The 27,138-nt window shown below is 49.6% G+C and overlaps 1 protein-coding gene across 1 annotated transcript; it reads left to right on the top strand.

Annotated features, from left to right (window-relative positions):
* The first annotated feature begins 18,669 nt into the window (after window positions 1–18,669).
* On the top strand, window positions 18,670–25,826 carry CHI3L1 (chitinase 3 like 1). The gene is made up of 10 exons (XM_004756347.3): window positions 18,670–18,804; window positions 18,984–19,013; window positions 19,920–20,121; window positions 20,647–20,703; window positions 21,455–21,605; window positions 22,434–22,558; window positions 23,470–23,593; window positions 24,053–24,235; window positions 24,829–24,945; window positions 25,184–25,826. Exons 1-10 carry the CDS (start codon window positions 18,780–18,782, stop codon window positions 25,322–25,324), a joined length of 1,155 nt encoding a protein of 384 aa, XP_004756404.1. The 5' UTR covers window positions 18,670–18,779; the 3' UTR covers window positions 25,325–25,826.
* The last annotated feature ends 1,312 nt before the right edge of the window (window positions 25,827–27,138 follow it).

The following is a 27,138-nucleotide window of genomic DNA, read 5'->3' as shown; positions in this document are numbered from 1 at the left end:
CATGACACTTACCACAACATGGTGTTTCTTTTTTTTTTTTTTAAGATTTTATTTATTTATTTGACAGACAGAGATTACAAGTAGACAGAGAGAGAGGAAGGGAAGCAGGCTCCCCGCTGAGCAGAGAGCCCGACATGGGGCTCGATCCCAGGACCCTGGGATCATGACCCGAGCCGAAGGCAGAGGCTTTAACCCAACATGGTGTTTTCTTTGTTGATTATCTATCTCCCTAGGCTAGGACGGAATCTCCACGCGAGCGAGAACTGATTCAGCCTTATGACTCTATTTCCAGGATCTAGCACCATTTCTAGCATAGATGCTTAATAAAGATTTGTCTGATGGATGGATGGATGGACGGATGGATGGACAAACTACTCTCTATCCCTTCATAGACTCTCTTAGCAGAAGAGAATTTCCCAGGGAGCCAAAGACATCAAGCCCTAGGCTGCATTTCCCACATTGGCACCTGACCTTATCCACTCCACAAGCATATCCAAACTCTTTGCCGAGGCTGTGGATGGAGATAAATGAGATTCGACCCCAGACACACACTTGATCTTCTGGAGTTTAGAGTCCAGAAGGGGTGATAAAGCATACCTATGAGGCATTATGATTCAAGATGAAAGGAGCCATAGGCAATGAACTGGGAACACACTAACCATGTTTGAAGGAAGAGAAAGCCCTCTGGATGAGTGAGCCGCGAGGCTTCAACAAACAGAGGTGCCACCCTGAGGCCGAGCCTCAGTGCCGATCCAGACCCTCCTCAGTGTCAGAGGCAGAGCATTAACCCAGGCGAGTGCTGAGAGCCAGGAACCCCGGGGCTTGTCCAGACTGGACCAGGCAGGGGGCACAGGAAAGAAGCAGCAGATCAGGATGGAGGGAGAAGTTAGAGCCAGACTGTGTGGGTTCCTAGGCTCAACATAGGCACGGGAGAGTGAGCCACGAGGGCACCGTGACCCGGGCAGCAAAGTGAACAAGAACAGCCTGGTCCCCTGCGCTCAGCCGCTGACAGGAGCGGGAGGTTGGTGGGTGGAGGGCTCTTGCCTGCAGTCACGAGGGGGCTGACCTCGTTTCTCCCTGAAAAGCTCAGTGAGACAGATTTCTCTTTTCTTCAAGCAGTGTGAAATACAAACTAGTCAACAGGCATGATTTCTCAACAGCAGGAAATGAAGCAACCGTTTTCAAGACGACAAGCCAGCCTTCCTGGAGCGCTGTTCTGCTGTGAAGTGAATCCTGTTGCAGAAAACAGTTCTCTTCCTAAGGGTGCTGGCCTGTTGGGAAGGGGGAGAAAACCTAGACACCTGGAGGTGGGGTGGAAGTGAGGAATGAGCAGGGCTCATGGACAGTGGGGGCTCTGGTCGAAGGAGGCTGGGGTGGGCAAGCAAAGCTGGGTTCTTGTGGATTCAGGGCGTCTCAAGGAAGGAGGCTGCATCCAGCAGAGTTCCCTGCCCCGTATCCTTTCTCCATCTTCCTGAGGTTCATGGCACCTTCCATAGACGCGGCCACACCTGTTTCTGGGACCTGAGACTACAGACACGTCCCGTACCTTCTCCTGGGCCCATCTCTATACATACTGTACCACACTGTATATAAATATCGGCTCACAGAGCTGCACCTGCCTAGACTGTGAGCCCCTGGAGGGCAAGCGCCTTGTCCTACCGCCACCTGGGGGCTTGATAACTGCGTGAATGGGGTAGTTGAACCTGCACCTTCCAGGTCTAGCCCACGGCCTCAAGGAGGCCCCGGGCCTTCTGCCCTTCCCTCCTTAGATGATCTCATTCACTTCCAAGACTTTAAATAGCATGGTTATGCTAATGACTCCCCCCACCCCACCCCTACATTGTATCTCTAGCCCGGAACCTCCCCTCCAAGATGCACACATCCACTGGCCCACTTGCTCTCTCCACTCGGATGAGGTGTAAACAGCCCATCTTTACTCTGCCCAAAATAGAAGCCCTTATTATAAAAGCTTTCCGCACCTCCAACGTGCCTCTCTTTAGAAAATTGCCATCAACCTCTCCACGTGGCTGAGCTGGAACCCCAAGGTGATTCCTGCCTCCCCCTTCTCCCTCCCCGCTCAGCTTTTGCATTCAACCCCTCAGTCCGTTTCATTTTCCCTCCAGTAAATGTCTAGCATCTGCCCGCTTCTCTCCATCTCCCTCCCCACCAGCTAGCCCCAGCCGCTGGGGCCAGCGGACTTGAGAGGGTCCCTAAGAGCTAGTCGTGCTCTCACCTCTTCCACCCCAGGAACCCTCCAAATCTGGTCTCTGCAGAAAGCAAGAGTGGCTTTTCAAAACATCCATCCTATGGTGTACGCCCCGTTTAAACTTTCAATGGCATCTGACCACACCAAGCGCCAAACCCCTTCATGGTTTACGAGGACCCCCTGACGCAGACCCTTTGCCTTGTCCCCATGCCTCCGGCCTCTTTCCCTCTAGCCACGCTGGCTAGAGGCTTCTTCTTTTTTTTTTTTTTTTTTAATTTTTAATATCCAAACCTCTTTCTCACCCATGGGACGTGCATATTGTGTTCTCTACCTAGTCCTCTCTCTCCCGCTTCTTGACATGGCTAATTCCCCTCTCATCCCCCAGATTCTAGCTTCAGGACACCTCCTCCGGAGAGGCCTCCCTGACCATCCGAACTAAATCCCACCCCACCCCCGCCCAGCTTAGCCCTGGATTGACACCTCACAGGGGCTCAGTAACTGTTCCTGAGAGGGTAGGTGTGGCCTTGATCCCAGGCCACCTCCTGAGAGGTCCTGTTTCCCTCTTCCTCTGCTACTCAGGATGCAGCGGATGCAGCGCAGGCTCCCTTTATTTTTACAATTTCTCAAAACTGCCCACACAAATACCATATTGTAGGGTTTCTTTCTCTTTCCAAATTAGCTGCAGAACCGGACAAAGACTCCTTGGCGGCTAGCTTCCTGGCTGTCTCTTTCAGTTTCAGGGTTTAAAACTAGTCCTGCAGGGGAGCAGTGGGAGAATGGAAATTCACCAGCAGGGAGAAGACCGAGTCCGGAGACCAGCTGAGCTCCCACAGTCATGGTCGTGCTCTATAGTTAGCTCCTGACTTCCTTTCTTGGCAAGATCTTACCGGTTATCTAGGACAGTCCCCGTTTCAACTGTTCTGTTCTATTGTCTGACTATATATCATGAGTTTTCTTACGATACAGTGGCTCTGTCCCTCTCCACTTGCTCTCCTCCGCACCCCGACAGCGTTTCTTAAACCACACCCACACGCAAGAGTGAAAAGGCCATCGATTCCAGTTTCAAGCCTTGCTTCCCCATGCTAAAGTCTGTATTGCGTTGGGCAAATTAGCCTCCCCAAGACTCAGTTTGCTCATCTGTAAAATAGGAAGAACAGTACCTTCCTCCCAGGCTTTGGCTGGGAGCTGACTGGCACAAAAGGCATCGAGCCTTTGGCGCTCATAGAAATCCCCCACCTCCCCTCTCAGGATGGACGGATAGCATGACATTTTCAGCCAAAAGATGCCTGGGCTCCAGTGAACAATTCAGTGCTTCCACCAAACAGCATAGGTGGGTAACTGAGAGGGTGTTGAGGGACAAGTCCTTTCTCCCAGTTCTCCTGGGGTCTCCATGGGGAGCCAGGTCAAATCTGTAGATGGGGAGCTCAATCCTCCTGATGAGGAATGTTCCAGGGTTCAGTCTCAGGGAAAGGACAAGTCTTCATTGGAAACCAGAGCTCAGAAGACTGGCCTCAGGCAGAAGGGAGAGGGCTTCCCATCTCTTGGGACCGGTTCTTCCAAGGCCGGGCTGAGAGCTGCAGTGCCCCATTCCCGACAGGGGCTGAAAGATGGCTTCTCCACGTGGAACCAGGGGAGAGGATGGGCCTCTGTTTATCCAGCACCCATCTCAGTGGGAGCTTCCCTTGGAGACCCTGGAGCTTCCCCTAAAGGCTTATTTGAATGCCCTGGCTCAGATTCAGCTTTGCAGACGGACAGGGTGCCAACTCCTCCTGGGCCATCATGGGAATGGACGACCAGTGTCCCCAAGGCCCTCTCGGTGACAACCTTCCAAGGGGAAAGGTGCATCTTGGAGAATCTGGAGAGAGACAGAGGAGGGATGGTGCTGTCTGCTGCCCCTCCCCACAAGAGAATTCTTCTTCTGGTGGCAACCCAGGCAGTCCCGCCTGGACTTTGCTTTTATTAAGGGCGCTGGCCCTTCCATTCAACACATCAGGGGCACTCGTTCCAGACCACGCAGGCTTCAGCTCCCAGAGGACCCCACTTAGCAGGAGAAGGGGCACTTTCGGGCATGTCCTCACTGTGCCCGCATGCACACAGGTCTGCTAGAAGTAAACGGAGCCGAACCCTGAGGCAGGCACCCGAGAGACCTGGAAACAAGGCTCTCACTCTCGGCTGCCTTTTTAGATGGAGCTCACCATTTCTGGGTTGTTCTCCCGTGGCTGCTGTAACAAATACCACCAAACTTCTTGGCTGAAAACAGCATATATTTGTTACCTGACCATCAGAACTCTGAAACAAGTTCATGAGGCTAAAGTCAAGCTGTCTAATGGCCTCGTTCCTTCTGGCTCCAGGGCAGAATCCGTTTTCTGTCTTTTTTCACCTTCCAGAAGCCTCCTGCTTCCCCTCCATCACCATATCTATCTTCTGTGTCTGAAGGACTCTTGTGAGTCCCTGGGCCCACCAAGGGTATCCGAAATAATGGCTCTTTTCTCAGTTCTTCTTAATTTCAACACAACCTTGAAGCCCCTTCGGCCATGTAAGGGGAAGCATCCCCAGGTGTGGGGGTACCAGTAGGACAAGGGTGCCTCCGGGGAGCCATTATGCTGTCAACCATAATCTTCTCACCATATAAGCTGTTCCCTTTAAACCTCGTGCATTTCCCAGGCTCCCGAAGGGACCTTCTTATGTCATCTCAAGCCAAAGGACCCCAGGCTGAAGATCCCTAAGACAGAGGCTCTGGTAGAAACCTCTCATGGCTTCTTTTTGTGTTGAAAGCCCTTAAAGGAAGTTCTCACTAGTCTCGGAATCATCTCCTGCCTATGGCGTCAGAGATCCGTACATCTCACCCCAAGCACTCCTCAACGTCAGGGATTAGCGGAGGCCCCCCAGGAGCATCTCAATGGCAGAAGATGGAAGAGCCAGAAGGTGAGGTAGGGAGCAGGGGAGTAGAGAAGGAAGGAAATGAGCCCCTGCCCCACATCTGCAGATGCACCAGAGCCTGACAGTCAATGTCTCACATAATCCTGACCACCACCCTGGGAAGAAACCAAGGCTCAAAGGGGGAGAATAATGTTTCCAAGGTCAGCAGGAGGCAGAGCTGAATGGGGGTGAGAGGTTCCTCTCTGAGTCTACCACAGCGTAGCATAGGGTTGGGGTCACTGGGCCCTGGTTTTGTATATTACCAGCATTTCCTTTCTCCGGCATGATAAACAATCCCAGAGAGGAGACTGTGGCTTATGAGGACAAGGGCTATTTAGAGAGGTCAGGGCCATACACTCGAGATGGGATTTAGAACTTGTGGAAGTGAGAGGGTACGTGTGTGTGTTTCATTAACTCCTACTTACTTCTGGATATCTGAATGGAGAGGAGAAGGGGGAGAATGTTTGGGGGGATGGGAGTATACGATCATCGCCTGGACAGGAAGGGAAACCCAATGAGGGAATACTAAAAACACCATCTGTATTCAAGACATCATTCAGAACGGTGGCTTGAAATCACCATCATCATTATCCAAAGACATTTCCTGGAGACCGTGGTCCTGGCGCTGAAGAGATCCGTTGAGAGTCAGATTCCTGCACCAATATGGCAGTGGAGAAATTCAGCGGGAGACACAACCCCTTCCCCGAGGAGATACCAGATCTGAGAAGAAAAGGGGAAAAAGAGTCCCTGGCTTTGGGGAGATCCCCATGTGGCAGATGGAAAAGAGAGTTCCCGGTTTAGAAAGAGAGCTAGAACACACGGGAGCCAAACACACCACCACAGAGGAGTTCCCAAATCCCCACGACTCCATGGTGGTAGAGCCGGAGGCAGAGGAAAGAGCCGTTAGAGGTGAGCTTGGTGAAACAGGGGACGGTTCCAGGAGGAGGTGAGTCTGGAAGCAGAAGGAGAAAGACTGAAGTGGGGAGTTCACAGCAGAGGGTTGGGGAGGGAGAGCTCACTGATCTGAGGGGTCCGTGGAGGTGAGAGAGGGAGCGAGCCAGGCAAGACCGTCTGCAGGGAACTGCCTGGAGGAGGTAGAATGGTCATCCCTCTAGGACCTCTATAGGGCAGGGGTCCTATAGGAAATCAACACGCAGGTCACTGATGTAGGGGTCCTCAGGTGAGTGACAATTCCTGGTCCCAAGTTTTTGAGTGCTTCCTCACCCAGCTTTCTCTGCCTAGTGACTACCATGGAGGGGCTCTGGTTCCCCTATGGAGGTGCCCGCCCCGGCCACGGCCATCCCACCCAACCAGGCAACAATGGTGCCTGGGTCACTTCCTGTCCTGTCTGCTTACTGAGAAACCGATGACACGTCTGCTCAGGGATCTGAACTTTGACTTGTCCATGATCTTCATGTGGTTTCCCTAGAGAGGCCCATTTTCATAATTCTATGAGTAACTGTCAACTTTCATTAATTCACCAAGTATGTCTGAGCATTGCAAGAGCAAGAGGTGAACCTGTACCCGGTTTCTTCTTTGTTTGTGGGGGTTTTTTTTAGGATTTTATTTTTTTTTAAGATTTTATTTATTTATTTGACAGAGAGAGATCACAAGTAGGCAGAGAGGCAGGCAGAGAGAGAGGAAGGGAAGCAGGCTCCCTGCCAAGCAGAGAACCCGACGCGGGGCTCCATCCCAGGACCCTGAGATCATGACCTGAGCCGAACGCAGTGGCTTAACCCACTGAGCCACCCAGGTGCCCCAAGATTTTACTTTTTTGAGTCATCTCTACACCCAACGTGGGGCTTGAACTCACAACTCCAAGACCAAGAGTCATATGCTCCATGGACAGAGCCATCCAGGTGGCCCCTGTGTCCTGCTCCCAATATGCCTGAGCACTTCATAGACCACAGTCAGGAAAAAGAGGGGGAAAAAAATAAATCAACAGGGCTGACCTCACTGGCTCTGGTTCCCCTAAATGACAAGCCTTGAACATGTCCCAGAAATGTGGACTCCTAACAAAAACAATGTTTGATCCCTAAGTTTGGCTGTGCTGAATCCGAGGGTCTGTTATGAATATGATGGTCATGTGAGAAAGCTGCTCTTTTCCACCACGAATGGAATGTTTAAACATGGTAATCTTGGTCATTTTTCACATTTCCCTTTAAATACTTGTCCTTTATATTTGGTCAGTTGGGTCGGAAGACCGACTCGCTCATACTTTCCACAAGAGACCGTTTTCTTCCCTTTTCTAAAAACATTCTTCTCTGTCCTGCTTTGGCAGCTATTCCTAGAGGTCGCACTACAGGTGTCAAGGTCACGTGCACCTTGTCCAGACCTGGAGCCCTGGAGAACTCAGCTCACCCTCTCCTGGCTCCTCGGGGAGTCTTCTGTGAAGTGATGGAGCCCAATCTGATTCTCGGCCAAGTTAATTTCTGGTTCCGAAGGAGCACGACCAGTTGTGCTCACACAGGTGACGGTGGGAGTGGAACGTGGCTCCAACACCGGGTGATGTCTGTCCCAGGGCAGCAGGTGGGATCTCTGGAATTGGATTCCCCCAGGGAACCTTTTTTTGGTGTGGGAGGGCGGAGGATGTGATTTGAGGATTCTGCTATTTTCTGGTATTTGAAAATACAGGGTTGAAAAGGGTTTCTGTGTGTGTTCCTTGAACTATTGATCGAATTCTCTGTGTTCACGTGTTTTGTCTTGGTGCCAGTGGACATTCTGTTCACTCTAAGCTCAGAAGCTTTTCCTCATCCCAGAGTTGTGGCTTGTGCAGTGTACTCATTACGGTTCCAGGAGCTGGGGATAGTGACACAGGTGAAAATCCTATACCCGAGATGAAAGGAAACAAAAGAGCTCTCTTTCTCTAAATAATTAATGCTTCAAAATCAGTGTTTCTTCTGAAATTTATATATAAGCTTAAAAAGGAGATTACGAGGTATTACGAGGGAGAGAGGGGTCTACTAATTCAGAAGGAAACTCCCAAATTACTCGGATTTTCAACACTGAATCTGTCCCAAAGACCTAATGGTGCTTAATGAGAGAACTTAATTGATCAGCTTTCTTAAAAGATAAGAGTGGTGCCTGTTTCTTTTTTTTTTTAAGATTTTATTTATTATTTATTTGACAGAGAGAGATCACAAGTAGGCAGAGAGGCAGGCAGAGAGAGAGAGGAGGAAGCAGGCTCCCTGCTGAGCAGAGAACCTGATGCGGGACTCGACCCCAGGACCCTGAGATCATGACCTGAGCCGAAGGCAGCGGCTTAACCCACTGAGCCACCCGGGCACCCAGTAGTGCCTTTTTCTACCTCAGATTCTCTTCCTTCATCCAACTTGTACAAGAGTTGATAAAATTATCTATTTTATACATATGAAAAAATTCTGAGCGAACCAGTTGATAGCTTAGCCACTTCTGGCAGGAGATAATAAATCAGATTACGGCATAAAATCTTTTAAAATCTAGTGGAGTAAGGTCCTATGCCAAACATCTTTTTTTCTGAAAGAAATATTACCATATCAACCACTCACGTAACTGTGAAGAATCCAAAGATTTCTAAAATATTTTTCGACTTTCATGCTTTAAATCTATTGACTTTTTGAGAATTATTTTCTTGCTGAAACTTTAATGTAGGGAGAAAAGGGGGAAAACCCCCCACAGTTTGGGGGGTTTAATTAATGGGTTTAATTAATGAGTTTAAGTAATGGCCTTGGTTACTAGGTTATAAAATAAGCAAAAGTATTACAGTTAAAACAATCTAACAGTTTAGGGGCACCTGGGGCTCAGTCGTTGAGTGTCTGCCTTCGGCTCAGGTCATGATCCCAGGGGACTGGAATCGAGCCCCGCATTGGGCTCCCTGCTCAGCAGAGGTTGCTTCTCCCTCTCCCGCTTCCCCAGCTTGTGTTCCCTCTCTCGCTGTGTCTCTTTCTGTCAAATAAATAAAATCTAAAAAAAAAAAAAAAAAAAGAACAAAAACCAACCCAAGAGTTTTAAAATCTAATCTGTAATTGTATAAGAAGAAAAATTTGTATAATACTCTAATCAAGGTTATTTTTTTGGGAAAATTAAACCAGTTAATAATTTTGGTTCATAAACAGCTCTCGGCCTTCTCTCTGATTCTACCACCATCGTAAAGCCAATGTGAAGACAATATTCTTGCCTGTACACTCACGGGTTTGCTTTCTTGTAGAAAGTGCAGTTATTTTGAATTGCCTAAATTTCTTCTACTGTTTTTTCTGGTCACATAAACTACAATTAATTTATTTAAGATTATAAAATTGCAAAATAAAAAAATCCAGCTACATTAATAATAAAAGGTAGCATTTTTAGAAAGAGATAATTTTGTATCATTTTAAAGGAACACACAGTATGTTAAATTATAATTTCCAGAGCCTTAGTTAACTTTAAGACCTTAAACTAATATTAATTTGAGTTCATAATAAACAGTCTTTGGATACTTGAACAAAATAATTTTAAAATACCCCTGTGGTTACTTAATACAGCATCGCATAGCCTGCAGTAACAGGTGCAAAGCTTGAATAAATGCCTTTGGTTTATGTTAATGTACATATAGATATTTTAAAGAAGGGTAAAAAATGTCTGTTACAATAAGATGTGTATGCAAGATAACGAGTATGTTTTGTTTATCAAGAGGGAAGAAAAGAATAATGTTATCATAAACTGAAAGCATCCTTGCGCCAAAACATAAAAGAAGGCACTAAGAGAAAAATTTGAGGTTGTGTCACCAGCTTAGATGGTCTGAGGGGAAGCAAAATTCATTTTCTTGTGTAAGAATAGCTATTAATAATGACTTCAAAAGGAGAAATCATGTGATAATTTTTTTAATCAGTTGGCTTGATGTTAATTACATTACTCATTAGTATTAAATATTTTTACTGTAAATTATTACACTAATGATATATGCAAGGAGCAAATGTAGAATTGAGATTTGCTGCCTGTTTTTATACCAATGTAATCTATCCCAAACGATGCAAATCCCTTTTTATAAACATACTCTGTTAATTCTCTGTTCTTTTGTTATATTTCTACATTTTAACAAAAATTCCTTCTTTTTGAACGTGTTCATGTTCCTAAATTATTACTACCTATTGTTGTGTGTTTTTTAAAAGTATTGTTTTATGATTGGTTTCTGCCTTTAAATACTTAAATAAATTCATGTGTTGTATCCTCAGACAACTTTTTCAAATTTGACCCTGCCCTAATTCAGGCCCCATATGCAGAAACTGTGAAGACATCTTTTACACCAAAGATGGCCAAAGTCAACACAAGGATTTAGTTTCACTCTATGAAATGGGAGATATGAAAAATAGGAAGTTCTATTTGCCATTCTCCAGAGGGCTGATTAGCCTGATACAGTTGTCAGAGCCGTCTTGTTTATTCCTATTGATCAGAAAGAAACATTCAGCTTTATTAAGGTTGAGTAGTAAAATGGATTGATTTCAACATTTCAATGATTCTGTTGGAAACAGTCACACTCACATTTCACTTTGAAAAGAAACATTCCGATGTTCATGGACAGTGAGCGACACATTAATTGTCAACACAGTCATTTACTTTAAATTTTGTCCTGACGCTTAATTGTCCTTGTCAATTGGTAACATTCTTACTTTATGGCGTACAATAAAGGCCCTTGAGATTCACTAATGCCCTCAGTCTCGCAAACTGATTGCATATTATCCCTTCATAAAAGACTCCAAGCTCCTCTGTTCTTGCTGATTAGCCAGAACCATTTCATCTCATTATTATAGATAATTAATTAATCTTACAATTACAGATGATATTTCCTTTTTCTGTGCATCTAGTAAAGGCTCCTGCTACAAACTCAAGAGCAGGAATTGAGTCCTCTGGAAGAAATTACAAAAGGGCATCAATAAAGAATTGAACTGTTGACTTTTGATACCGCAGGACAAACCCCCATGGGTACAAGCTTCCCTGTGCAAGCTGCCCTCTCTACCGTGGCCCTGGTAGACTGAATTAAGGGATGAAATCAGAATCTGTGGAGTGGTTTTGGTCTAAATTTAAACATGGGTCAGCCACCTGTGGCCCTCCGGACGAACGCAACTAGCTGTATCTTTTTGTAAATAAAGTTTTACTGGAATACAGTGATACTCATTGTGTCACCGATATCTGTGGCTGCTTTCCCGCTTCCACAGCAGAGCTGAGTGGTTGTGTGTGGGAACAGTGGAAAACCAAACAGCTCTGTAGAAGAAGACCACCTAACCCAAGAGCAGCACAATAAAAATCAACTTCCTAGAACTAAATGAACTGATCTTGTTATGATTCATATTTACACTAACGGACATAAAGAAAAAAAAAAACCTTTCTGTTCCATCAATTTCTTACCCTCAACAGATTATACCTACACAAACTAGAATGAAGCACTTTTAAAAAATATTATAATAGGGGCGCCTCAGTGACTCCATTGTTAAATGTCAGTCTTCGGTTCAGGTTATGATCCTGGGGTTCTGGAATCAAACCCCACAATGGGTTTCCTGCTCGGGGCAAAGCCTGCTTCTCCCTCTCCCACTCCTCCTACTTGTTTCCTCTCTTGCTGTGTCTCTCTCTATCAAATAGATAAATAAAATATTTGAAAAAATGAAAAAAAAAGATTGTCATAATATATTTTATTTAACCCAGTATTTCTACAATATTAACATTTCAACATGTAATCAATCTAAAAAATTAATGAAATATTCTACAAGTATCATGGAATACTATATCAAAAACTAATGATATACCATATGGTGACTAACATAACATGATAAAATTTTTAAAAAGATAAATAAAATAATGATACAAGGAGGAAAAGAAAATATTTTCCATGTTAAAACTTTCATATCTTTGGGCGCCTGGGTGGCTCAGTGGGTTAAGCCTCTGCCTTCAGCTCAGGTCATGATCTCAGGGTCCTGGGATTGAGCCCTACATCGGGCTCTCTGCTCAGCGGGGAGCCTGCTTCCCTGCCCCCCACCTTTCTGCCTACTTGTGATCTCTCTCTGTCAAATAAATAAATAAAATCTTGAAAAAAAAACTTTTATATCTTCAAACCCAGTGTTTATTTTTATGCTTACAGCCTATTAAAGCACCCTCAGTGTCATTTTATCCCAATTGAACTTTCAAATTTCAAAAGAAAAAAAATTCCACGAGAGATATTAATATAGATTATAAGCCAACATGTCATCAGGACAATGAGAAAAATAGTTCTGCAGATTAATGATGTGTATTGATAGTTCTCACCTACAAACCAATGTCAGATAATATGGAAAGTGAGTTTACTGATTTCTTTTCTTTTTTTGTGACCAAATTTCCTATTTTATAAGTTTGAGGGGGAAACTATAACCAAATCGCTATAGTTTATGTCTCTAGAGGGAATTGATACTTACAATCATGGAGGTCATTTACATAGGTTCAGTAAGAATCTGTCCTTTTTCTCACCAGGATATAATTAGATATTGACTATGCCAAAAATAACGCTTAATTAGGTAGGATGAACCCATTATTAAAGAACGTAGACTAAAATTCACATATGGGAATGATATCTATGATGAAGAAACTTCTCAGGAGCAAGCCTTATGACAAAAAATTCCAGCATTACTGGAAGTGAGAAATTTCACTTCCTGGCAAGCCAGAACTATTAACAAATATGGGAATCTTAGAGAAAATCATGCTAATAAAGATGGTAAAGGGCACCTGAGTGGATCAGTCAATTGAGCAACTGGCTCTTGATTTCGGCTCAGGTTATGATCCCGGGGTCCTGGGACTGAGCTCAGAGCCGGGCTCCCTGCTTCTCGGGGAGCCCGCTTCTCCCTCTCCCTCTGCCTGCAGTTCCCCCTGCTTGTGCTCTCTCTCTCTCTCTCAAATAAATAAATAAAATCTTTAAAAAACAAAAACAAAGTATGTGTGTATTAATCAATCCCTCTTAATATGCATATGGAAATAAACTTTCATCAACCGAAACAAAACATTAATTTAATGACGTTGAGTTGGAAGAGTGTTAATCATCCTAAAGTTTTCTCAATGGCAAGAATTTGCACACAAGGAAAGAAAACTGGTAGAAGCAAAACCTGACCCTGATTCCTGATTGTACACCACACGGGATGGGGGGAGGCGAGAGGTGGGGCAGACATAGTGCATCAGGATAAAAACCCAAACAACAGGTTTCCTGACTGGTTCAGGGCTTACGACAAGCCTTGACTGGTTGTCCTAAGTATGGGCTTTCTGACAAAAACCATTTTATCCCTGACAAGTGAAGATAGGTCATAAATGAGAACATATAAGAAAGCGGCTGGTTTCCACTGTGAATATGGTAGCCTTGGTCGTCTCGATTTTCCCTCTAAACGCTTGTGTTTTGTATTTGACGATCCAGTCTTTCTTCCTAAAGTCTGAATCCTTTTCCCTTTTCCCAAGTAATTGTTCTCTTGTCTGACTGAGTGCTTCTGTCTCTGAGTCGTTGATGGCATGGACAAGAGCCAACGACAACACTGAGCCGGAGCTGCGGATTTGCAAATGAACTTGAACTCCTGCCTGGCAGAAGTCCACATCTGGAGGAGAAGAGTCGCCTGTAAAATGAGGACTTCCCCTTCAAATATCTTGTGGGAAGTTAATACCGCATCTGTTTGCTTTGACACCTCATGAGAAAAGAAGGGATCCTCAAAACAGTTATGCCCAAAAGGCCACCCCAGGGGGTCAAGAACTTGTCCTGGGAGACGTGGTTCTGTCCACACTCCTGCTCCTGGTCCAGCCCCATCCATGCCGCCCTCATTCCCCTCCCCGCCTCAACCACTCTTGAGGTCTTTCAGTTCCTGCAACATGGCGGCCTCTTCCCACCCCAGGCTTTTTCTGTCTCTTCTGCCTCCCATGCTCTTTAGCCAGACCAGAAACCTTCCCTTCTCTCTCACCTCTGTTTACACATCGCTTCCCATGGAAGCTTTCCCCGATGACCCACACCACTTACAAAGTCTCCCAACTCCCTCTTGGTAAACTTCTCACAATTCTAATAAATAACTTACTAGGTGATTCTTTGTTTAATGTCCATCTTCTCTGACAGACCATATACTTCAAGAGAATGGGGACTGACTCTATTCTCACTCATCTCTCTGTCTCTGTCCTCCCCTACAGTGCAAGGTACCTGTAAGGGCTCGGTAAGCATTGGTCGGATGAGTACATGGATGACCAGGGTAACATGGGGGCTTATTCAGAGTGACAAGAACTATTGAATGAGATGAATGTCAGGTTCCAAACTCAGAATAGAGGAGTTTGGAGATATGGACCATTCTTGAGATCACTCATTCATTCATTTATCTAGTCATTCAGTGAGTATTTTACTAAGCATCTACTCCGTGTCAATAACTAAAAATGGACACAATAGTGAATAAAATTAACCCAATCCCAGTTAATATTCAAAATATAGAAAGAACTGATACAACCCAGCACAAAAAAAAAAAACAAGTAATCCAACTAAACATGGGCAGAAGTCATAAATAGACATTTCTCCAGAGAAAACATACAGATGGCCAACAGACGCATGAAAAGATGTTCATCGTCACTCATCATCCTGGAAATGCAAATCAAAACCACCATGAGATACCACCTCACAACTGTCAGAATGGCCAAAATCAATAACACAAGAAACAACAGGTGTTGGCTAGGATGCGGAGAAAGGGGACCCCTCTTGCACTGTTGGTGGGAATGCAAATGGATGCAGCCACTCTGGAAAACAGAATGGAGGTTCCTCAAAAAATTAAAAATAGAATTATTATATGATGTAGTAAATCTACTACTGGGCATTTACCCAAAGAAAATGAAACCATTAATTAAAAAAGATACATGTACCCCTATGTTTATTGCAGCATTATTTACAATAGCTAAGATATGGAAGCAACCCAAGTGTCCATCCATAGATGAGTGGATAAAGAAGATATGAGATATATATTTTTTTCTCCATTGCATGTGTGTGTGTGTGTGTGTGTGTGTATACACACACACACACATATATATATGCAATGGAATATTACTCAGCCATAAAAAAGAAAATCTTACCATTTGCAATGATGTGGATGGATCTAGAAGGTATAATGTAAAGTGAAATAAATCAAAGAAGGACAAATACCATATGATTTCACTAATATGTAGAATTTAAGAAACAAAACAAACAAACAAAGGGCAAATTAAAAAAACAGACTCTTAAATACAGAGAACAAACTGGTGGTTACCAGAGTAGAGATGGGCAGGGGGATGGGTGGAATCGGTGAAGGTGATTAAGGGTACACTTACTGGGATGAGCACTAATGCATAAATTTGTGAAATCATATATTATATGTCTGAAATTCATATAACACTGTATGTTAATTATACTTGAACTTAAAAATAAACTTCAAAAGAATTGGCCGAGTCCTTGCTTGCAGTCTGAAGGATGAATAGGAGTGAAATGACCATAGGTCAGAGCTGGGAGACGACTGCCCTTGGGTCTCTTGTATTTCTGCACATCCTAGGAGCAGAGGACCAGGCTGTCTTTGTTCTGGGCTACCTTTTTGAGGACGTTTGTATAGCAAACAGCCCTGGAGGACAGAAACAGTGTCTTCCCCAGGAGCAAAAGGCAGCTTCATTGTCCAATATAGTAAAGATAACATCTCCCTGCAGGTCCAAGGAGAGGCAGGCTCGCTGCGCGTTGTACAAGCTTTGGGTTTCTTAAACTCAAGAGTTCCTCTGCTGTGGGGCAAGACATTGCATACACAGCACCCACCTGGGCTGCTCCGACGTCACCCCTGCCCACCCCCGGAATGTGGGGCCAAGGGAAGTGTGTTGGGGGCCCGTAGCTGTGTGTTAAGTGAAGTAAATGCAGATTATGACCTGCTTAAGAAAGAGGCACAAACCATCCCCAGGAGGTCGGTCAGTGGCACCTCCAGCATCAGAGCTCCCATTCTGGGAAAGTGAAAACCCTGGGGTTATTTTGACTAGAGGCATGGTTTCTATACCGTCACATGAGGAATGTCAAGACACAAGATTTTTTTACTTAAAAATCCCAGAAACAAGGATAAATGGTCATCAGCAGGAAGAAGGGTGGTCCTCTGGAGGCAGGAGATAGAGAGCCAGCACCTATTACTTACAAGGTGGTTGGGGTGGAGGTCACTAACTATTCATGGGCTCAACTGTAAATGGTTCTTTTAAAAGGTATGTCAGGAAAAGCAAAGCAGGAACTTGTGGCAGGAATCTGAGCTCGGGTCCTTATCTGAATGTCCAGACTCTGAGTGTGAGCAGCATTATCATACTAGAAAATGTCCAAATTGTAATTCAAAGTAGCTGCTTTCTCATCACAGAAAATGGCACAAACATGAAATTCATGCTTCTTGTTGTGCAAATAAGTCCTTTTGTAACTGACCTAGGATTCTTGTGTCTTCTGCCAGAATCCAGGAAACTGGCTGCCTCATTAGTTTGCAAACAGCTTAAAACTTCAGGACCTTCGGTTGTTGATAGGCAAGTGCAAAGGCCCTGTGGTGGGCAAGGGTAGAGCATATATAAGGATATAAAAGAAGGCAGGCATGGGTCGAGTGCAGGGAAGAGGGGGACATGAGGTGAGGGTGGAAGAAGCTGAGCCATGGGACCCTTAGCCAGTACTGCTGAGGCTGGCACAGGGATATCTTGGCCATTTTTTGTGACAATGCCACTTTCCTATAGAACATGTGGAATTAATAAACTGTTTTGACAAAAGACTTGCGCCAGTCTGAGCCTATGGGCTCGTAAGTATGGGCTCTCTGACAAAAACAATTTTATCCCTGATTTTGACGAGGCTAACAAGTGAAGATAGGTCATAAATGAGAACATATAAGAAAGTGGCTGGTTTCCTCCGCTTTTTTTTTTTTTAATTTTACCGATAATTTTTAACAAAGGAAGATTGAAAATTGGAATTCATACTTCACCCCGTAATGAAAACATTTTTTTAAAAGATTTTATTTATTTATTTGACAGAGAGAGAGAGAGAGAGATCACAAGTAGGCAGAGAGGCAGGCAGAGAGAGAGGGGGAAGCAGGCTCCCTGCTGAGCAGAGATTCCCAATGTGGGGCTCGACCCCAGGACCCTGAGATCATGACCTGAGCTGAAGGCAGAGAGAGGCTTAACCCACTGAGCCACCCAGGCGCCCCTGAACACATTTTTATTGCATGTGACTTTGTAAATACCTCTTTTAACAATTAGAGGAAGTCCCCTTCTCAGCGTGCAATGAATGAGGAAAAGTTATCGCCGACTGGTATTGCTGTCTACCCTGAAGGGTCCAAAAGGAGGCAGTCGCCTCAGAAGGGAGAGGCAGTGGCCCTTTGGTACGCAGAAAGTGACTCTGGACAAAGCATTTCTTATCCACCCCTTGACCAGTAAAGAGGAGTCGTTCCAGTTTTACAGAGAGAGGAAGGGAGAGGAGCAGCAGGAGGGGAGAGACCTCACTCACAGAGAGAGGCCTGGGAAACCGCGGTGGCCAGAGTCGGATTATTACCTAACGTTAGGGTACAAATAAAAGAACTTTGTGAAGAAACCCTCTGACCCACTCTGGCTCTTGGAGTTTGGAAATGTTCACTCACTGCCTATTCATTAATTTGCAGCCTGCGGAGAATGGAGTTGTCCTGGATCCTTAGCCAAAGGAAGTATCCCCAGACAAAGGGCAAAGTCTGCACAGCCTCCTTAAGAAGTTCCGTTCTTACCCTGACAATGATAAGGAGTCATTCAAGGACTTGGGGGTGGGGGGGGTGACATCGTGAGGTCTGGGTGTCAGAAGCATCACAGACAGACATTACGGAGGTTCTCAACCTTCTGGGATTATTTGCTCCTGGGGGAAATCTGGAGCTGCAGGGATTAACTCCTTGGTCCTTCACAGCAGCCCTAGGCTTGCGGGAGAATACCTCCCTCTCCCTGGAACCGCCATTTCAAAAAGGAAGCAAAACAGCTTCAGGCCTCAGAGCAGCCGGGGGTGGTGGTGGGGGGGGATTAATTTTCCATTCCTCCCCTGGTTTCCCTTAAATTATCAGCACAGCAACCAGGCTGTGGGAACCAGGGTTGGAGAAAGAAAGTCTGAGGGGGGAGTGAATCAGGCAGGATGTGGCAGGCCTGGGGAGAAAGTAAATAACAGCCTGTTTAGGGCGCTACGGGTTACAGAACTCAGCTGTGCGGGCTTTCCACCTGGCCGAGGGCCTGCGTGGAGGGCTGGTGATGCCGGCCGAGAGGCAGCCAGAAAAGTCTGGGAACTGCAGGCAGAAAAGTGAGGGGAGGCCGGGGTTGGGGAGGTGCAGAAGGCAATGAGGAAGGTGGCTGCGAAGGAGGCTGGGTCACTCACCCAGGAGCCACCAGATTGTCAGCCCCGTGGGTGGCAGATGCCCCCCAGAGACCTGCCCCAAGTTTTCAAAACTCTCCAGGGTTTCTCAATTTTCGGGTGGCCCGCAGTGCTCCTCCTCCCCGGCCACGTCCCAGCCCCGTAGTTCCTTCCTTGACACAGCTCAGTTCCCGTAAATGGGATGTCTGGGGGCCCGTGGGAGTGGAAGGGGACAGGTATAAAAAGGAAGCATGAGGCCCTGGGAAGAGACCCCTGTCTCGGCGGCTGGACGCAGGAGCTGGGCACCCCAGGACCCGACCACACCAGGGCCGCTCTGCCGCTGCCAGGATGGTGTTAAGGGCGGCTCAGACAGGTCTGGGGGCCGGTCAAGGCCAGCGTGGCTGTGGGTTTTCAGCCTGAGAGGCCCAAACAGGCCAGGGGACCTGCAGCACAGAGGCTGTTAACCCCTTGATGGCCCGGGTGGGGGATGGGGCAGCAGAAGGGAGGGCAGGAGGTCCTCGCAGGGGGTTCTGACTCCGGGTTTCTCTTCAGGCTTCGTGGTCCTGGTGCTGCTCCAGAGCTGTAAGTACCCCTCTTTGTGGGGAGGTTGATGCGGAGGAGATCCTGGCAGGGGGAAGAACTTTCCAGTTTCTCCTGTGCATCAAATGACTCAGAAATAGTAACATTGGTTAAACCGAGGCCATATGCATACGGATGATTATGATACTATCCTCTATTTTCCTGTGTTTTTGAAATTTTTCGAAAGAAAAACCATTCCAAGGCTCTGGTCCACTTAAGGCCTGGACTTGTGGCCTGGTGGGCACCACAGATGGGCCCAGGGGCAGCGGGGGGTATCAATGCCCACTGTCCTCCCTCCGTAACTGAGAGGGCAGAAAAGGCTCGCTCTGCAGCAGGTGGACTTGGAATGAGGAGAGGAAGAACTTCCTGGTCCGCTGTGATCATGCCCCAGCTTGGGGGACAGGCTGAGGGGGACTAGGGACCATGCCCCTCCCCGGGTGGGTTACAAGTTAGGGACACTCCCGCAGGAAGGCAGAGAAGAAGCAGAGCCTCCCAGATCGACGACCCCTGCAGGTTCCACGAGGCTCCACTCTGATGGCCAGGGTCTTCTGACACTGGCTGTTTGGGGCTGGGTCTCTCCTCTCCTGCCAAGCCACTGCCTCCAGGAAGCCTTCTTTACTTGCACCGAGTCCCCTTTTCCCTTTATTCACCAGCCCCCATGCTCACCACACACGGTGCCCTGTCCTTAGTCTGCGGCATATTCACCCACTGCATTTAGTCGTTCAAAGCATTTTCAGAATAGGCCTTAATTTCATCAGAAGCAGAGGGAACCGAGACAGCCCCTTGTGTTGAGAATGCTAACTTGGCTCACATCCGGCCCCCAGTACCCCGTCAGGGCTCAGTGCGGAGCTCTGCCAGAGGCCCCTGGCTCCATCCTGGCTCGGGCATCACCCCAGACTTCTCCTCCAGGTTCTGCGTACAAACTGGTCTGCTACTACAGCAGCTGGTCGCAGTACAGGGACGGTTTGGGGAGCTGCTTCCCAGATGCCATCGACCCCTTCCTGTGCACCCACGTCATCTACAGCTTCGCCAACATAAGCAACAACGAGATCGACACCTGGGAGTGGAATGATGTCACCCTCTATGACACGCTGAACATGCTCAAGTTAAGGTTGGGCTCCAGGCTGCCAGGACCGGAGGGGGAGAGAGGGCTAGACCGGCTGGCTGGTGCCAGGGCAGGGTGCCTGGGCTCAGGAGGCTGCGTGATGATCCCTGGGACCCTGGCTGGGGAATTGGAGGGCCTGGGCTTTGGGGGGAGCAGGTGACGAGGGCACGTGCTGGGCCATACCCAGTGATGACAGAGGCAGGCTGTAGAGCAAGGCCAGCTGAGCTCCCCTGGGGAAAGGGAGCCCTCTCTCCCCCCGGGGGTGCCTCTTGAGGGAACATGGAAAATACTCATGACCCTATTTTGCCATTACCTGGCTTCCCCGCTCAGGGGAAATAAAAACGGGCAGCACACCTCAGAGTTACCCGCACCCCCCCACCATAGTCCATGCCTCCTACAACCCTGAATCTCAGGGTTGGAAAGACCTGCCACCCAATGCTAGAAGCCTGCAACAGCCTCCCACCCATGGCGCCAGCCCATGTTACAACAGCTTCACTCCACCTGGCCCTCCTGCCTCCCTGTGCCCCTCAGGAACCCCAGCCTGAAGACCCTCTTATCTGTTGGAGGATGGAACTTTGGTTCTCAAAGGTAGGACCCAATCCCCAGAGGGTGATGGAATGTGGGAGGAGGCATAGGTCTCCCCTACCCACTGGAGAGGGCCACAGGGGCTGCAGAGAGGTTCGGCATGGGGGCCCAAATGGTTGTCAGGGGGCACCCCATGTGCAGCGAAGAAACTGGAGCCCAGAGAGGGGGGCACACAGTACATTGCCGGTGGGTCTTCTGACATACTACAGATGCTCCACTTACTGCCTCTCAGACCTGAGAACACAGAACTTCTGGGGGATACTTCCCTTAGGTCTGAAGGAGAGAGAGGGAAGGAATGGAAAACCGGGGAGTGTGGAGAGCCTGGGGGTGTGCCCTGGAGTGGGTAGGGTTGGAGCAGGCCCCAAAAAGGGGGCAAGTCATGGCCCTACTTGCTCCCACTTACTGGGTGATCACTGGGCATCAGACACCCCATCCAGCCACGATCACAGGGGAACCCCACCACAGCACCGTGAGACACCCTAATGATCCCCACTTTACAAACAAGGAAACTGAGATGCGGGTTATGACCCTTCCAAGGCCGCTTGGCTAGTGGGCGTGAGCACAGGGCCTGGAACCCGGGACTGGCAGCTCCAGAGCTCTGCTGAGATGCCTGGTGGTGGGTCCTGTCCCAGCCACGCCCTTCTGGAACTCGGGGTTCAGGCCCCCACTTCACAGGCCTCAGAAACCCCTTGAGATGCCCGAGACCACCAGCCTGTCCACGCTGAGCACTCCACTGGGGTGATTCGGGCCCTAGATTTTCCAAAATAGCATCCAAGTCCCGGAGTCGCAGGACTTTCATCAAGTCGGTGCCACCGTTTCTGCGAACCCACGGCTTCGACGGGCTGGACTTGGCCTGGCTCCACCCTGGGCGGAGAGACAAGCGCTCCTTCACCAGGCTGGTCAAGGTGCTGGCCGTGTAGGGGAAGCGGGGGCGGGAGCGAGGTGGACTGGCTCCAAGGGGCTGTGTGGGCAGGAGCTGTCTTGGGCAGCTGGTCCCCTGAGGGCAGGTGGGGGGACGCTGAGGCCTCCAGGCTGCAGAGTCTGGGGACCCACGGGGGAAAGACAAACTGGCCTGTCTTGTGACTGCGGTGGGAGGTGCAGTGGGGTCCTTGGAGGCAGAAGGTCACTCAGCAGAGTGCCCACCTAACGGGGGAGCAGCATTTCCCACTGTTTGATTCCAAACAGATGTCACTCACCAGCACGCACAGCCTTGGGGACACGTGGCCCCCTCGGATGAGGGCAGTCTGAGTGTCTCTATGACCACAGGCGCAGAGGGACTGTCTAAACGAATTGTCCACAGCACCAACAGCATTTTAATCTTAAAAACAACTGGATATAAATTTAAAGACCACTTGAATTTTGTGGTCTCCTGTACTGGCATGAACAAAACACAGACTGAAAAACAAATCTTTTCCAAGATGATCTGTGGGCCAGTGAGGACCACCGTCAGTCCTCATGGTCCCTCCCAGGACAGGGAGCAAGTGAATCCTGATGGATGTGCGTGGGGTGTGGGGACATGACGGATCCAAACAGCTTTTTAGGAGAAGGGTGGGCGAGGCCAAAGTGGGACCACCCATTGGCCGCTCTAGCATTTCCCCCTAAAACCCAGACAGGGTGGGGGTTCCCACAGATAGGGAAGGTCAATCACATGCTCCGAGACCTCGGCCTCTGTCCCAGGGCTCCCTCGCACGTAGCCGGGGCCCCTGTCCCTCACCTGCCTCTCCCCCAACCAGGAAATGAAGGCTGAGTTCGCGAGGGAAGCCCAGGAGGAAACAAAGCAGCAGCTACTGCTCAGTGCCGCTGTGTCCGCTGGGAAGGTGACCATCGACAGTGGCTACGACATCACCCAGATATCCCAGTGAGTCTCCTGCCCCACCCTGCCCCAGCACTCCATGTGGAGTCACAAGCCTGGGCTTCGAGCCCCTTTCTTCCAAAAACTGGATGTGTGGCCTTGAGCAAGTTCCTGCTGCACTCCCTGCCTCAGTCTCCCCGTTTGTCAAATGAGGCACCATAATCCCTGTCCTTCCGTTTTCTTTCTTTTTATTTTTTTAAGATTTTATTTATTTGACAGAGAGAGAGATCACAAGTAGACAGAGAGGCAGACAGAGAGAGAAGAAGGGAAACAGGCTCCCCACCGAGCAGAGAGTCCGATGTGGGGCTCCATCCCAGGACGCTGGGATCGAGACCTGAGCCAAAGCTGAAGGCCGAAGCCCACTGAGCCACCCAGGCGCCCCGTGCTTCCGTTTTCATATGGGATATTGTGTTAACGCGTTGAGAGAGTTTCTATGAATTCATTTGTGGAAATGATATACAAAGCAGCCAGCCACCTCGGGGCATTTCCTCTGCTCCAGGCATGCCCCCATCCCCCATCCCCACCCCACCACCCAGCAGAGCGCTAGTCACTAGAGACACAGCGAAGCAGCATTAACACTTTGCATTGCTAGATGCCTCCAGGTGCCTTCACACATGCAGGCGACCCTCCCCTGTCCACAGCTCCTCCTCTTCCAGCCCTCTCCCGCACTTGGAGAAGAGCAGTTCACAGCCTCACGGGGCTGATGTCTCAGTGGACTCGAAGACACAGATTTTAGGAAATCCAGCAGAACATGGCACGGCAGAAGAGGCCAGGCAGCCTGGACAGTGGACCGCAGGGCTCTACGGGGCCTGCCTCGGGGTCGCCTGCCTGCCCTTCTCCCCTCGTGCTGGGGTGATGGATGTGAGGCCAAGAGCCGTTCTAATTCCCTGCCTCCCCCTCTGACCTCTCTTCTCCAGACACCTGGACTTCATCAGCCTCCTGACCTATGACTTTCACGGAGCCTGGCGTCAGACCACAGGTCATCACAGCCCCCTGTTCCGAGGCCAGATGGATGCGAGCTCCGACAGATTCAACAACGCTGTGAGTGTCTGGAAGGAGAGGGTGGCTGGCCAGGAGGGGGCCACAGAGACCCACCACCTGCCAGTGTTCACACATCAACCCTTTGCCCCTCAAGGGAGGGCTTACGGGGCCCACTCTGCAGATGAGGAAACTGAGGCCCAAAATCTGTGAGTGCTCCATGGCGGCAGAAGGGAAGAGGCAGGAGCCTGCTCTAGACCAGCCTTGCACTTGGTGTGTAACCTAAGCCAACCACCTGATTGGCTACCAATAGTAATAATTGCTTCCTGTACCTAAGACCGTTTTTTTGAGAATGCAGCTACAAAATACATTTTCGACTGCAATTATCAGCTCCCAGAAGGAAGCAAGTCCTAGATGGCAGGCACCCCTGGAGCTCCACCTGTCCAGGCAGCGGTGAGAACTGCCGGGTCTTGCCCGCCCTGCACCCGCAGCCCCGCTGACAACTCTCCCCTCCCCTCCCAGGACTATGCCGTGGGCTACATGTTGAGTCAGGGGGCCCCAGCGGACAAGCTGGTGATGGGCATCCCAGCCTTTGGAAGGAGCTTCACCCTGGCCTCCTCCAATTTCGGTGTGGGGGCCCCAATCTCAGGGCCCGGATTGCCAGGCCTCTTCACCAAGGAAGAAGGGACCCTGGCCTACTATGAGGTATGAGCTAGGGAGAGCCCCACACACCCAGAGGCCCTGAGGGGGAGCCATCCAGCCCACCTCCTTTTGTTTCTTTGGGAATAAAAACATATGTTCTGGGGAACCTAGCACCCTGAGGAAGAGGGAGGGGGAAAGTCAGGACTCTTGCTACTAAGCCTCCTGCTGGCACACCTGTTCTGCACCACCAAGCTCCCAGACACCCCTCCAGCCCTAGCTGAGATTTTCCTGCCAGCCCAGAAAAGAGCAATAGCCCAAGGCAGGTTCTTTCTGGACCCTTGCCTCTGCAGCTGTGTTTTGCTTCGGGCCAGTCCTTGTGTCGGCCCCTCATTTCCCACATCCCTGTTTAAGATGCCAGAGGCAGACCAGAGTCCCCTTCATGTCCTCTGGCTAGGGCACCCCGAGAACCCTGGGACATTTGCATCTGGTTTATATACATTAGCCTGAGGATTGAGGTCTGGGGGCTGGGGGGATGCCCTGAGGGGGTGGGGGAGTGTGAAGCAAGGGGCTGAAAGAGGTTGGGGACCGACCTCTCCCTGGTGACCTGCACCATCTCACCCAGCTCTCCACGCCACCCTGCCCTGTTCTCTGCTCAGATCTGTGACTTCCTCCACCAAGCCACCGTCCACAGACTCACTGACCAGCAGGTCCCATATGCCACCAAGGGCAACCAGTGGGTGGGGTACGATGACAAAGAGAGCGTCCAAAAGAAGGTAGGTTCTCAAGGCCACGTCCCAGGATGAAGAGGGAGAGGGAGGGCCTGCTCCAAGCAGCCAGAGTCAGGTCCCCTGCACCCGAGGGCACCCCGTGCTGGGTCATGGGGGAGGGGTGGGTTCAGGTCTCGGGTGCCTGCTGTTCCCTCCCGTAGGCAGGGGCCCAGGCCGCACGTTCGCCCCATGCACACTCTGGCCCCAGGAAGCCAGCTCTGCCCCCTCTGGGTCTTCCCTGCAGGTGCAGTACCTGAGAAGCAGGCAGCTGGCTGGCGCCATGGTGTGGGCTCTGGACTTGGATGATTTCCGGGGTGCCTTCTGCAGCACAGGCGTGCGTTTCCCTCTCACCAGCGCCATCAAGGACGCGCTTATTGCCGCTTAACCTCTGTCTTGCACACCGTGGGGTTAGGGGGCATTCCTGCTGGCGCAGAGCCTCACAGCCCGCCCTGCAGAGTGCCTGACTGAGCCTCAGTCTCCCTCCTTTGGACCCCACGCGGACGGCCACAGAGGAGCCGACTGAGCTCCGCTCCAGGAGACCAGCATGTAGAGGCGGGGCCGTGGGCAGCTAAGGCCCGGGGGCCAGCACACTGTAAGACACGGGGTCAGCACATGCCTGCTGACTTATGAAAATGCTCCATGACCCCAGCCCCACACAAGGAGATTTCTTAGACTCTCTTACCCCCAGGCCTCCTTGCCAAAGGGCACTTTGACCAGCATGAGCAGCCAAACATCTCTCACGAAGCAGCCACCACACTAATTACATCCTCTGCAAAGCCCCACTTGAAACCTGCACCCAGCAACGGGAGCCCGTGACCCCTCCCGCTTCCCTTTGTTAATTCTGCAGCTGCTGCTCAATAAAGCTCCAGAACCCAGGGCTCCCCACATGTTGGCGCTTTTGCTTCAGCTCTTTGTGGCCCCATGGGACCCCCTGGGCTCCCCTCCCTCATCTCTTCTGGATTCTTCTCTCGGGCCTGGGGGTTTGGAGCTTGTAGAAGGTGCAGAAGGTGACGCTACCCTGGCTTCTGCTGGGCCCCAGAGAGTCCCCCCAAAGAGGCCAGCCTCCTCAGATCCATCTGCCATGGACCATGGCCTTCTAGATATTACGGTAGTCCGGACCTCTTGACGTAGTTCCTCATTGAAAGAAAACTTTTCTATTTCCTGAAGGCCAGCAGGTAGGAGGAAGGAAGCCACATTCCAACCCTTCATCTCCTCTGAGCTCCTGGGAGGGGTAGGGAGCCAACCTAGGGCCCAGGGAAAGAGCCCCGACCCTGGCCATTCAGGGCTAGAAGGAGACCCAGTGTTCTCCTGCACCCTCCCTCCAGCCCAGGCCCAGAGCCTCCGCAGGGGGGTTGAGACATGGCCGTCCAGGTTCCTCTGAGACTCCCAGAGACCGGTAGGTGATTCATGACCTGAAGGAGCCCCTTCCATTGCTGGGCTGAAATAAGTCAGATGTCCTAGCGCTCTACCCTCTGTTTCCCAAGGGACATACTCCTTAACCCAAGCAGGGATGAGGCTGCTGTGCTCAGGCGGCCTGGGGACATGAGATGGCAGGCAAGAGGGCCAGGAATACAGATGAGACCGGATGGGCTCAGAAAACCTACAAGTCTTCCAGCCTTTATGATGTAGAGATGCTCTCATCCGGTTGCTAGAGAGTTCCCAGGGCCCCAGGCATGCATTGTGTCCAGAGTCCAGAGGCACACTCCAAAATCAAAGAGAATTTATGTGCGGATTCCCTCATGTTCCAACCATCCGTGATTTGGCCTAGTGGTCTGTGACACTAGTTTGAGGGGTAGGGAAGGAAGTACCTATTGGCCACCCTGAAATCTGAACCAGCTGGAGCTGAACAGATGCAGCTGATCCCAAGGTCACAGCCCTGCTAAAGGCAAAGAAAGCAAGAACTTGGCCAGAGACTCAGGGTGGTACCTGGCATTTCATCACGGACCAGTGGGGCCAGGAATTCCCCAATCTCTGCTCTTTGCCCATCCCACCACACCAGGGTCTTCAAAACCCCCGGGGCTACAAGCCCTCCAGGACAGCCAACACCCCTCCCCCTCCCTAGAGCCGCCCTTCCCCCAGCCTGGGACAAGCTCTGTAGGGCTGACTCAGGGTCCGGCAGAGTTAGTCACATTCACTTATAGCTGCGGAGTCAGAGGCCAGGGATGGGGATCGGGTCTCCAGGGCCCGCCTCCTGCCTGG

This window comes from Mustela putorius, unplaced genomic scaffold (assembly GCF_011764305.1).
Source record: "Mustela putorius furo isolate JIRA1106 unplaced genomic scaffold, ASM1176430v1.1 tig00000508_pilon_pilon_pilon, whole genome shotgun sequence".
Lineage (NCBI taxonomy): Eukaryota > Metazoa > Chordata > Mammalia > Carnivora > Mustelidae > Mustela > Mustela putorius.
Note: the sequence above shows the minus strand (reverse complement) of the source record. Positions and strands in the feature narration are given on the sequence as shown.